The sequence below is a fragment of the Mirounga angustirostris genome, unplaced genomic scaffold, assembly GCF_029215605.1.
Source record: "Mirounga angustirostris isolate CCGP_5_RB_7025 unplaced genomic scaffold, mMirAng1.0.hap1 SCAF_7, whole genome shotgun sequence".
Lineage (NCBI taxonomy): Eukaryota > Metazoa > Chordata > Mammalia > Carnivora > Phocidae > Mirounga > Mirounga angustirostris.
In genome coordinates, this window is record NW_026991715.1 from 58508585 (window position 1) to 58521636 (window position 13052).

A 13052-nucleotide genomic window follows, 5' to 3' on the forward strand; every position below is an offset into this window, starting at 1 on the left:
GAGCCTGATGCAGGGCTCGATCCCAGGACCCTGGGATCATGACCTGAGCCGAAGGCAGACGCTTAACGACTGAGCCACCCAGGCGCCCCTAGAGCTCAAATAGTCTTAAATATGAAAATATCAAGTTCCAACACCACTAGGTATATTACTGCTTAATTTTGAGTATTTATAAACTAAAAATATAACCATTCCTTGAGTGAAAACTTGTATTATGGTCTCATTATTTGTACTAATTTTAATAACAAAGAAAGCTAAAGGTAGTATCATGTTTTCAATCAGGCAGAAAGAGGTAAAACAACATGATGTTTTTAGAATTTGTAGTTGCCTTGCTTAGCACATAAACTGGAAAGCCAAAATTTTAGCATCCCCATATTTCCCACAAATTTTGACATAAAGGGGAAACAACTGTCTTCTATCTAATCAGCAAAGATGCTTATTTCTGGATCTCTAAGTCATTTGTTAGCCCTGTACATTTGCTGAGAAGCAGTTATAATAAAGCTGCTGGGCAGTTCTTTCTATCAGAATATCAAAATAATCTACGTATTTGAAGGTGTGAAATACAATGATTTCATCTCTCACTGGTTCAGATGGATGCCAAGGTCATGGTCACAGTTCGCTGGCCCAGGAGTGTGTCCTACCATGTATACATTTGGGCTGAATGACAAAGCTCAGCTAAAATCCAGAAGTTCATAGATGCCTGAGTTAGCTTTCCATTAGGGAAATGCTTACAAGAAACTGGACCAGGATAAAGCAAAGACGAAGGGAGAGAAAGAAAGCTTGAGTTGCATTATAGCCATCTTCTGCAAAATCAGACTTCAGCTTCTGTTCATAACTAAAAACACCTCATGTTTTTTCCTGAGACATGAGCAATTGCACGAATACTATATTCTCTGAGAGGCTCCAGCATGATTCCATCCAAGGTTCTGTGACAAGCCTGCATGATAAGGTTATAAGTGTTTGGGTATTTTATGCATGTGTGTAACTTTGTCACTTTGCTTTGCAACACCGAGAATTCCCTAAATATCCACAGGAGGAGATAATTCAGCATTTGGCAGATCCAGCAAAATGCCCTCCTTTATTCTCTAGCCTTCCCTCGTTCTTTCTCCCACAGTTTAGTTCAATAAGTTGTAAGTGCCTGAAATCATTCTTGGTGAATAATGCTGGACCACTCTGAAAATTTGTGGCTGAGAGGGGGACCCTCGTCATCAGCACGCACTTTGTCACTGAGACAGAGTAACCCGTGGTTACTGAGCTCAGATCAGTTAGGGGGCAGAGAGCCTCCCCTCCTCACTGCTCTATAAAAGAGACCCAGCAAAGGGACCCTACCAGCTTCTAGCTCTCAGCCTGGGCGAAGGTGTGGGAAGCAAAGCCTGAGACCTTCAGGGAGGAGCATACCAGCTGCAGAAGTCAGGCCAGCATGTCTCCTTCTTTCAAACTTCAGTATCACTTCATTCTGATCTTCCTGATGGCTCTAAGAGGGGAGAACCGGTACCTAGAGGTGAGCTATCTCCAGCCTGACCCATCACATCTTCTGCGTGTGTGTCCAGCCCTGGGGGATCGATAAGCTGCCTCAGCTCTCAGCCTTTGTTGGGGTTAGCTCTTTCTTCCCTATCTTTTGCCCCTTCTTTCTCCTGGTTTCCCCTGGACTGGTCTTCCTCCCTGCCTCTCCGTCCTTCCCTTGGCCCCTGCGGATACCTGGGTCTCATGGAAAGGGTCTAAGACTAAGGGAGATGTATCCCGTCACTTTATTCTCTTTGCTGCGCGGCAGGGAGAGTGCCCCGCTGCCAGTCCCCTTGCCCACCTCTTGAACTTTCCCGACTGACTCGTTTTCCTTGCCAGCTGCGGGAAGCGGCGGACCACGACCCTTTCCTGCTCTTCGGCGCCAGCCTGAAGCGGGAGCTGGCGGGGGCGCCTCTGTACCACCGCGCTCTGCGTGAGTCCGGGCTGCCGGCGCGCGTCCGCGGGCAGCGGGGAGGTGGCGAGCTTGGGCTCGGCGCCAGGGCAGGAGGCCCCGGGCACCGCCGGGGCGGGGGGTGCGATTCCCATCTGGGGTCCCGCCGGGGACGGGGAGTCGGGAACGGAGCACGTGAGACGGGCTGCCCGGGAGCCGGTGCCTCGGTGGCCGCAGCTCTGCCCCCCCCCCCGGCCCCCCGGCCCTCCCGCAGGGTGCCTGGACATGCTGAGCCTCCCGGGCCAGTTCACCTTCGCCGCCGATCGGCCGCAGCTGCACTGCGCCGCCTTCCTCATCGCCGAGCCCGAGGAGTTCATCACCATCCACTACGACCTGGTCTCCATCGACTGTCAGGGCGGCGACTTCCTGAAGGTGAGGCATCCCGCCCGCCCCGCCCTCGCCGCGGGGCCTGAGGGGCGACGGGCCGGGGTGCGGTGCCCAGCGGGGGCCTGCGGGTGGGGAGCTAGCGCCCGAGGGGCAGAGCGCCCCCGGACCGAGCGAACCGCGCCCCGCCCCCGAGGGCCTGCGGCCTCGCGCGTCGCAGTGCTTTAAATTCCCCTCGGTGCGCTCCCGGGATCCCGCGCTTCCGGACTTGAACTCGTGGCGTGGAGCGCTGTGTTAGATGAAAAATGACACCAACTAACTGGCACCGCGGCTCGGGGCCACCTGGAGGGCCCGCCCAGCTCGAAGGCCGGCCCGCGGCTCTGGAGCTGTGCGGGGCTCGCGGAGGCCGTCCTCAATGCCCGGGTGACCCGGTTTGGAAGCAGGAGGGCTCTGGCGGCTGCGGCGGATGCTGAGAGGGGGGTCCATAGTCTGAGGCAGCTGGGAGGCGAGGACAAGTCCCCCAACCGTACCACATGCCCGCTCCTAGTCGTCCCCGTGAGTCTGACCGCTCTGCTGGGGCCGGCTGATGGGGCTACGCAGGCCCCTTGCGATGGTCACGGTGAGAAGCTCCCAGGTGGAGTGATTTCGGAATCTGTCCAAGTCCCTAGAAGACGACTAAGTGTGATGAAGTAATCTGTAGCCGGTGATTTTGCGAATGTGCACTAGGTTGGACTCACTCCGTTGGAGACCTGTGGTGACTTTAGGAGTACTGTCCGTCGAGCCTGACCTTTCATCTAACCACGAACTTGAACAAAGTGAAGGGGGAAAAAAGGTCCTAAGTGGCATAACAGCCATGGCTGTCTGAGTGTTGAAGTAGTTCTTGATAGTTTAACGTGAAATAAGAGTTACAAAATGAGGGAAGTGGGCATATTACAGCCTTTGGCAAGTAGGTAAAGTTGCTGCTCCTGTTTTTTGCTTTTGCTAGTTTTGAGATGTTTTGTTAATATGTTGACATGGAGAAGGAAGAGAAAGCTGAAACCCAAATTATGCTTGTGTGGAATTCTTCGGAAGATGGGATGTGTGGAAAACGTGACCAAGATAAAAATGTATATTGTCTACAGTTTCATACCAAGGAGGCTGAAGTTATAAAATAGAGTATAACAAAGTTTACTTACTTTGGATACTTTAAGGTTTATGAAGAAAAAAATCATTAATAATAATACTTGCAAACAAGTATTGGTCAAAATATATATACAGATGGAAAGCAAGTGGTCAGGGGAGTGCGGGCTGTCAGTTGCCCACTTAGGCCGGAAGGCTCATTGCTGGGTAACTCCCCCCTTTCCAACACACCTGTGACTTCAGGAGTTGATGGAAATGATCATCTACATCTGTGTGTTTTTTTTTGTTGGAAGGTATTTGATGGTTGGGTTCTTAAGGGGGAGAAGTTCCCCAGTTCCCAGGATCATCCTCTCCCCACAACCGAGCGGTACATAGATTTCTGTGACAGTGGTCTTAGCCGAAGGAGCATCAGATCTTCCCAGAATGTGGCCATGATCTTCTTCCGGGTTCATGAACCAGGAAATGGATTCACCTTCACCATAAAGACAGATCCCAACCTCTTTCGTAAGTGGACCCCCTCTCTTAGTGGGAAGGCAGGACTTGGAGGGAGTGTCAGATCTGCTTTTCAAAGGTAGTGCGATTGCACCAGACTTAAGAAATTTGAAGTGAGGAATGATTTGAATGGAAATTCTTTTGTCATTAGAAATGACTTAAAGGATATTTCCTAGTCCTTACTCCGAAAATCAATTCACAGTTTTTAATGGATTTCCCAGGCTAGGTAGGATATTAATTTTTGGTGGGTAAAATTTTATTTTTTTTCTTTAGTCTTTTTCTGATCTTCTGAGGCACTATAATGGATTCAGTGACGAACTTTAATCCCTCTGAGTCATTCCATTGATCTGGGATTAGCTTGACCCAGCAAATATTTATTCAGACATAAGCCTGCTTTCTGTTTTTCTCAGCCTGTTTTGTAACTATTTTTTTATTTATTGACTTCATTATTTTAAAAATATCATTATGGTTCCAAGTTCAGTGAATGAAGCTTTCTGGCAGGCAGGGTTTGAGTTCTGGCCTCACCTTTGAGCTTTTATTCTTTCAGATTTACAGCTCAAATTTGGACCCTAGTTAATGAAGTGTTTCTAGAACTTCTACTAGCTAGTGTTGTTTGATTGTTACTTTATGTCTCACGATTGTTGTAAACAAGGTAACTCCTTGAGATTGAGATTAGAAGCCCCCTTGCCTCCCGGGACCAAATTGCCCTTGTGATACCTATTCTCGTCCACAAAGGCCCTAGACCCTGAATAGGAGCCTAGAATAAGGATAGGATAAATTTCTATGAAAACCCAGCATACCAAATAGTGAAAATGTGATTTTGTTTTTCCACAAAGCCTGCAATGTGATTTCCCAGACCCCCAGCGGAAGGTTTACCCTGGTAGTCCCGCATCTGCGGCAAAACTGCAGCTTCTCCATAATTTATCCCGTGGCGATCAAAATATCGGATCTTACCCTGGGACACTTAAATGGTCTGCAGTTCAAGGTAAGTTGCTTTCTTACTTCCCAATCATTTACTGAGGCCACAGCTTTATCAGAGGAGAAAGGAAGCATACAGGGTAAACGTGGACATTAGCAAATTGCGGGAGTGTGTCCTTCTGCTGGCTGTCAGTCCCACATGGGCTGTACCCTCACTGCTTTGATGAAAGCCCCCTTCTGTTTCCCTTACACTGCATGTTGCGTACTCAGGTGCCCCTTCTGATTACTTGAATACTTCTCTTGTGATGTAAGAAATGTGTTCAATTGGGAAAGTTGTGGCATATAATTACAATTGAACTCTCTTGTACTTGCCTCTTTTACAAAAATTCTCTCCTAGCAGAACCTAGTGTGAGTCATCTACACAGCTGTTTTTCTGAATTTTGGCATTTTTTTTATGACATGAAAGAAGTATCTCAGTGATAGAACTGTGTGATGAAGGAATGCTAAGTGTAGCATAAAATACAGAATTGGATTTTTATATTACAAAATACAGTAAAGTTTTGAAGATTTTTTTATATTACATTCTTAAAAAAGATTTTATTTATTTATTTATTTATTTATTTACTTACTTACTTATTTATTTATCAGAGAAAGAGAGTAAGCACAAGCAGGGGGAGTGGCAGGCAGCGGGAAGCCTGCTGAGCAAGGAGCCCGATGCGGGGCTCGATCCCAGGACCCTGGGATCAGTACCTGAGCCAAAGGCAGATGCTTAACCGACTGAGCCCAGGCACCCCTTCTTTACATTACATTTAGTTCAATACATTTGGCATGAAAATATTAGTTGAGAATCTCTATCAGTCTATATTTCCATGGACTTCTGTATGGACTCCACAATTAATGCTGAGTTTGACCACTTTTTTTTTTTTTTTTTTTTTTGGTACTGCCGGCTTCTTCACTCTGAGTCATTCTCATTTTCTTTCACTTTTTCATATTCCTTGGTTAAGATGGCTGATATATTTGCTGACATCAAAGACATTCATTGTTCCTAATCAGGCAGGTTTCAGTGAAAACCAAATAAATAGGACCAGCACTGAAGAAAGGTGTATATCTAATTTCCATTAAGCCCTAATTTCATGGGCCAGTGCCTGTTTTTGTTTGTTTGTTTGTTTGTTTGTTTTGATTGGGCCTTAGTAGAAGAATAATCCTTTGATAAAGACCAGAATAAGCAGATGTCTTTGGCGTAGCCCTCTTGCCTGAGATTGTTTGTATGTCAATCCTGATGTTTACCACAGAAGATGGATGGCAAGCACCATCCCAGACTGGGAGATCTGCACGTTAGTTGTTCTTAGCTGTGTGGAGTAATCTTGGCGTTTCCCCTTGAAAAAATGTTGAAGTCTGCAGTGTTCTAAACATCTATTCTTTTACAAAGTGGTTTTTGGGTTCTTCCTATGTGCAAGGCACTATTCTAGATGCTGGAAATAGCAATGAACCACACAGGTCCTGCTCACATGGAAGCTGCACTCTAGTGGGTTGAGATAAGCAAAAGTGTAATGCGTTCGAAATAGTGATGAGTGCCCAACAGAAAATGAGGCAGAGTGCTGTGATAGACAAGGGGAGCTCCTTGAGGTAAGGTGGTCAGGAAAGAAAACCTCTGAGAAGGAGACGTTTAAAGTAAAATGTGACTGATAGGTAGGAAGGAGCCAGCAGCCCCTGGAAAAGCCAGGAACACAGGGGACAATAATGCAGAGACTCAGAGGGAGGAATGGGCTTGCTGGTTTCCAGAAATAGAAAGGTAGAGTGGGAGGCGGGGAATACTGGACAGCATCAGGGAGAAGGGCAGAGCCAGGGTGTGGAGAGCCCAGCAGGGCATATGAAGGAGTTTGAGTTTATTCTAAGTGCACTGGGAAACCACTGAAGGGGTACAGGCAGGAAAGCGACATAATCAATTTGATTATGCTCAGGTCCGGTGAGGGTGGTTGGGAACTGCTGATCTCGTGACCCAATTAATTAACAAGGTCCGTGGCGGGGGAGGGGGGGCGAGAGGGAGAGGCTTACCTAAAGGCCATTCTGGCTGGTGAAGGGGCTGTGGGGACCAGAGTGGTGCGGGAAGGGCCATTGTCACAGTTTAGGCAAGAGATGGTAGTGGCTTAGTCCAGAGAGCCAGAACCTCAACAGAGAAATCTAGGAGCTTGTTGCCGAGGAGCTGAACACAGCAGGGTAGTGTAGTACTTCTCATTCCTAAGACTAGCTGAGAGGTTTGGGAAGAGCAGAGAAAAGTCATTGAACATCAAGGAACAGGTGTGTCCAACTTCTTTGTTTCTGCTTGGTTCCCTCATTTTAGCTCCTACTTCTTCCCAACTTCCTTACTTCCCATTTCTCTCTCTGGGGCCTGCCTTCTCCCCTTCACCACCTCCCGCTGAAATTTAGAACCTGAAGAACCAAGTGGAAAGTTTAGTCTTAAGGGATGTTCCCCCTGGATATCCTCTCCTGAAGGGAAAGGCAATTAAGATTTTTTTCCTTCACCTCTCACTCAACTCTTGATACAAGAGCATGAGCCCTGTACACAGGAGGGCTAATTAAGCCTCTATTTCATTATTGGATGAAATTATGTGTAGAGCATCTAAGCATTGGACCCAAGATAGAGTAGGCACTTAAAAAATGTATGTCCTCACCTCCTTCCTTGTATTAGCCAGACAGTTGGTGTTATATATTATTTCCTAAATTGTTGTTTAGTTCTAGTTGCATTTCAGTGTCTTCTAGATGTTTGAATGTGTGTTTATATATGTGTGTGTTTAACATTTTCTATTTTATTTATTTTTTAAAGATTTATTTATTTGAGACAGAGAGAGAGCAAGAGAGCAGGGGCAGAGGGAGAAGGAGAAGCAGACTCCCTGTTGAGCAGGGAGCCCAACATGGGACTCGATCCCAGAACCCCGAGATCATGACCTGAGCTGAAGGCAGACACTTAACCGACTGAGCCACCCAGGTGCCCCTAACATTTTCTATTTTAGATGTTGTTCCCTATGTGGCAGGGTCTACGTGGTTCACCTCTGAGCACCCTGCCACTCTGCACTAGATCTCGCGATAGTGTGCCTCAGTGAAGGAGAGGATCACAGGCAAAGCTAGCTATGTAGTTATGGGGGACAGTGCAAGATGAAAATGTGTGGGCCCTTATTTTAGAGTTATTAGGAATTTCAGGATGGTGACAGCAGAGCCTTCAGCCAAGCACAAGGCCCTTGTAAGTGTGGGCCCGTGGGCACAGGGGGCCATGCCAACGAGGCCAGCAGCCCTGATCACAGGAGCTGGGTAGCCCAAAGTGCAACCTTTGGGACTGAGAGTAGCAGCTTTATTTTTGTGGGAAAGTGAAGTGTAGGAATTGCTGTGGACAAGGCAGTGTGGAAAGGATGAAGGGAGTGGAAAACAGTTAACAGTGGATTACATTCTGGAATACATTCTGGTTTTGAGTAGCTTGAAATAAATTTGTTTTAGTTGGGAGGAGAAAGACCCTGGTAACTCTACCTACCTTGAGCCCCAAAGGAGGGCTCTATTCTTTCTTTAACATTCTTAGAACTAATCTGAATGCCCATTAGTAGAAATGATAAGGATTGTCCCAAGATCAGGCTAAGTCCTTTCTAAAGAAGAGGAAAAGGGTGCCTGGGTGGCTCAGTCGTTAAGAGTCTGCCTTCGGCTCAGGTCATGATCCCAGGGTCCTGGGATCGAGTCCCACATCGGGCTCCCTCCTTGAGGGGAAGCCTGCTTCTCCCTCTCCCATTCCCGCTGCTTGTGTTCCTGCTCTCGCTATCTCTGTCTCTGTCAAATACATACATAAAATCTTTAAAATAAAAAAATAAAAAAAAATAAAGAAGAGGAAAAGAGGTGAGTTGAAGGAAAAACTGATGTGAAAGCCCTGTTTATAAATGCTGACTGCATGCATTAAGAAATTCGAATAATTCCATATGTATGTCCAGATGATTTATTTAAAAAGCAAAGCATTTTCAGATTCAATTTTCATTCATTTTATGTGGAGTTTACAGATTCCCATTTCATCATTCCGGTCCTTGAGATTATAACATTTTTTTTTTTTTTTAATGCACACACATTTAAAGAAAATGATTGCTCAACTGATTTAGAAGAGCAGTTCTTACGATTTTTTTTCCTTATAAATGTCTTTTCATTTCCGGAGTCCTGGATGTTCAATTAAATGGCACTGCCAACATGGCAAGGCTGATTGAGGGAATTCACCACCTTGCGGTTGGTCAAATGGTCTGACTTCTGTAATTGGTTGAAATATATCTTCCTCTGCTGCTTTATTCTCTTAGAACCCCTCAGCAGGTTGTGGGGGAATAGGAGACTTTGTGGAGCTGCTGGGAGGACCTGGGCTGGACCCTTCCAAGATGATGCCTTTGGCTGACCTCTGCTATTCCTTTCATGGCCCTGGTGAGATATTTCTTTGATTATTATTTATGAGCCTGTCAAGATTCCTTAAATAAAACTTGATACTTCCTTAAATAAAACACCTCAGATTTTTTTTATACATGGGAAGGCAATTTCCACCCTAAAAACTTGGGTTTTGCACCTTGAGCCAATGTAAGGATTTTTACATTTGAGCATATGTATGGTATTGACAAGGCATTACCAAAATATCTGAACCTGGGAGAGGAAGCTTTGAAGAAAGAAGGGTACGTGTTTAAGGTTGGCCCTAAGAAAACCATGAAAATGACAGTTTTTATGTTCTGTGCTCTTTCCACCTTCTTGAAGGTGCCTGCTTTCATCCTCTAAAGACGAGAGAGTTTACTAACTGAAAACTATGCTTCAGATAGATGTATCATCAGTTAGTAAGAGTATAATAAAGAAGTAATATCTTGTTTAAATAATGGAGTAATATCCAAATAACTTTTCCATATATATATATGGAATGTGTATGTGGATATTACTCATAGTACATAAATTAAAAAGTTATATGCTTTATTAGAAATTCTCAGACTTGCTAAATGTCCCCAACTTCTAGGGGCAAAAGCAGAAATACGTCCTGAAACCTAAAAGTGGTCACTGGTAATGAAAGACCAGTTTAGTACACAGCATGCCAAACAGAACCAGATATTCTTTGTGAGGGATCAGTGACGATTTTCCATTGGATGATGGTCAGGTGGGGTGAGGGTGGCTGGGAATTGCTGGTTTAAACAGTCAGTCCATGTGGCTTTTCTCGTCTCTTACTGTGTTCTCTGAAGCACTGGATCCTTCCATGCAGGAGGGCACCTGTGAGGAGATGCATTTGCTCTGGGTAAGAAGAATAGATTAAGGTCTAAGGAATACTCGTGCCTTAAAATTTAGGTTACTGAAACCAGAGTAATTTTGGTGCATTTATGTCAAATAATAAGTAAATCAGGTGCACATAACAAAGGAAATGGATCCTGATATATATATTAAAGTTTAGAGTAAGGTCAGAAAAAGAATAACCTTCCAAATCATGTAAAGAAAATTAAATTTGGATCTCCTCATCGCTTAACCAAGACTCCCAGGTGCTTATATAAAAATAATTATAGGGTTTATATTTGTTATGTCTCTAAATTGACTTTTATCTCAATTAAGTATCTGGCTGTTTTACTTCATTTGTCATGCAATAATAATGCTAGTGTTTCTCAGGCTGTAGGCCTGACAGAGACAAGGGGTCGGGGGGAGACAGACAAAATAAAACAACAGAAAAAATTATTGTCAGGCAGATAAATCTTGCCTCAGGACCCAGCTTGACAAGGGAGAAATAAAAGAAATTTTCGATAAAACTACTATGAGTTTTAACATACAAGTGTTCGGTCACAGCTGCACTAGAAGATATACATAAACATTGCCAGATGCTTACACAAATAATACAATTTAAAAAAACAAATAATGAATAAGATTGGATTTAAGAGAAGTAAGGATATCAAAAGCCATTCCATATAAGAAGCACAGAAAAAATGAGTCAAAAGGTACAGGTGGACAATAGAACAAAAACAAGTATATTAGTGTATATCTAAACTATGCAAATTATTTTTTGCTTTTATGTAAACAGAGTTATTATCTAGGCTCAGAAAATAATAAACGGGTGATTTTTTTTTTTTTTAGTCGGCATAAAATCCTGCAGTACACTCCATCCTCTAGCCCTGTCCACTAAATGCCACTTGGCATCCTCAGATAATGACAACCAAAAACTGCCCCTGCAAATTTCCAACCTGTCCCTAGAGGGCGGTACTGCTCCTGCTGCGAACACTGAGCTAGAGCAGAGGTGTAGGGGTAGGTAGACAGCTTGCCTGCACTACGGAAGCCTTGCAGGTAGGAGAACATGAAAAGTGCAGAGACATCTTATTGCCTCTGTTAAATAACAATTCCACTGAATAGATTTTAAAGATCTCATTGGCTTTATTAAACAATTCATGAATGGGGCAACATTCCATCTAGCAGGTAGAGGGGTCTCCAAGGCATTGTACAAAATGGAAGGTTTTTATAGAAGGAGGGTGGGGCAAGAAATTTGGCAAAAGAAAAAGATTGTTCCAGACAAGGGCACTTTCCCTTAGGGGGAAAAGCAAGGTGTCTTGTCATGCAGATTGCCTCATCCTCCTTTTGGGGGATGGAGAGAGCCCCTGTAGCTGACTCGCTGACACTGATAGAAAAATTCCTGACTGACTGGTTAAGGCTACCTTTCTGGGGGAGGTTGAAATTACAATTAGATTAGGTATTAAGCCCCAGTTTCATACGTTGGCCTAAAGGGCACCATTTTGGGCCTGTGATTTTCTTTCTTTCTTTTTTTCCCCCTGTGATTTTCTTTTTAACTCCTCTTTCCAGCCAGTTTTTTTTTTTTTTTTTTTTTTAAGATTTTATTTATTTATTTGACACAGAGAGAGAGAGAGACAGTAAGGGAGGGAACACAAGCAGGGGGAGTGGGAGAAGGAGAAGCAGACTCCCCACCAAGCAGGGAGCCTGATGCGGAGCTCGATCCCAGGACCCTGGGATCATGACCTGAGCCGAAGGCAGACGCTTAATGACTGAGCCACCCAGGTGCCCCTCCAGCCAGTTTTATTTGGCTAACAGTGTTTTTGCACATGAGGAAAACTGAGTTCACTTTCAGTATTCTACAATTAATTATATATTATAATAAAAATGCAAACAGAACTTTTCATCTGATGGCAGGAGCATGGTTTGAGTATGTGAGAGGAGCTACATCCTCTCGCTTTCTTTGTGTTTAAATGATCTTATCGATGGAAATGGTTTGTGTGGTTTCTAACCTGCAGGGAACCTTTTACTTTTTTCATGAATTATAGCCCAAATGAAAATTGGCTGTGACAACACGGTGGTGCGCATGGTGTCCAGCGGAAAGCACATAAATCGTGTGACTTTTGAGTACCGCCAGCTGGAACCGTATGAACTGGAAAACCCAAGTGGAAACAGGATCCAAGAAATCTGTTTGTCTAGTCGTTGAGTAACCAACCCCAGTGATTTACAAGCTGCTAGCTAAGTGAGTTTTTAATAGCTATTATATATGATTTTGATGACCAGCTAGTTAAAAGCCTTTCATACTCAGTATTCCCAGGCTTCAGCACACATTAGACACATACACAAAACACACACACACACACAAGCATACATTAATTTTTGTACCTTGCTTCTTTTTCATTGTAATATATGAATGACCACATGGTGGCAACTAGCCCCTCTTTGGTAGAAAAACAGTTTTCTGTAATTCTTTGGTATGCTACAAACCTGAACTGGTAAGAGAAGCACAAAGCAATGGGCAATAAGAAATTGTATCTCAAAAAAAAAATTGTATCTCCAGAGAAAATGCCATAAAGGAATTAAAATGGTGGTGTTCATATCAGTTTTGGAGCAGAAAAAAATTGAATGTCTGTGTATACCAAATTAGTTGTATCTGTTGGTTTTCTGTTTGTTATTCTAATAGGCAATAACTATAGCTATTCTTTATTGATTTGTAGCATCTTGTTTCTAACAGAACTTTGTAGCATGGAAAAAGTTTCCATCCACAAATACAAACATGAATAAATATATCAGAATGTTGGCACCTGACATTGTGCTTTGTTTTCCTGAGTAGTCCCCTCCTTTACTACCATCAGAATATAATGTTCTCATGTGATGCAGAAGCAAATGCTGAGCTAAATCATTTTAGACTTCTTACAGCCAGTAGAACTCTGGGCCAGGGGAGTAGAATTATTTAGAGCACAAGGCAGAATTGCACTAACTGGTGCGGGCAGCAGGATGC

General features: G+C 44.1%; 1 protein-coding gene across 1 annotated transcript; it reads left to right on the forward strand.

The window, feature by feature from the left end:
- Positions 1-1282: 1282 nt before the first annotated feature.
- CRHBP (corticotropin releasing hormone binding protein) lies at positions 1283-12848 on the forward strand. Its single transcript, XM_045864138.3, has 7 exons — positions 1283-1498; positions 1840-1933; positions 2166-2323; positions 3688-3898; positions 4723-4871; positions 9124-9241; positions 12100-12848. Exons 1-7 carry the CDS (start codon positions 1418-1420, stop codon positions 12255-12257), a joined length of 969 nt encoding a protein of 322 aa, XP_045720094.1. The 5' UTR covers positions 1283-1417; the 3' UTR covers positions 12258-12848.
- Positions 12849-13052: the final 204 nt, after the last annotated feature.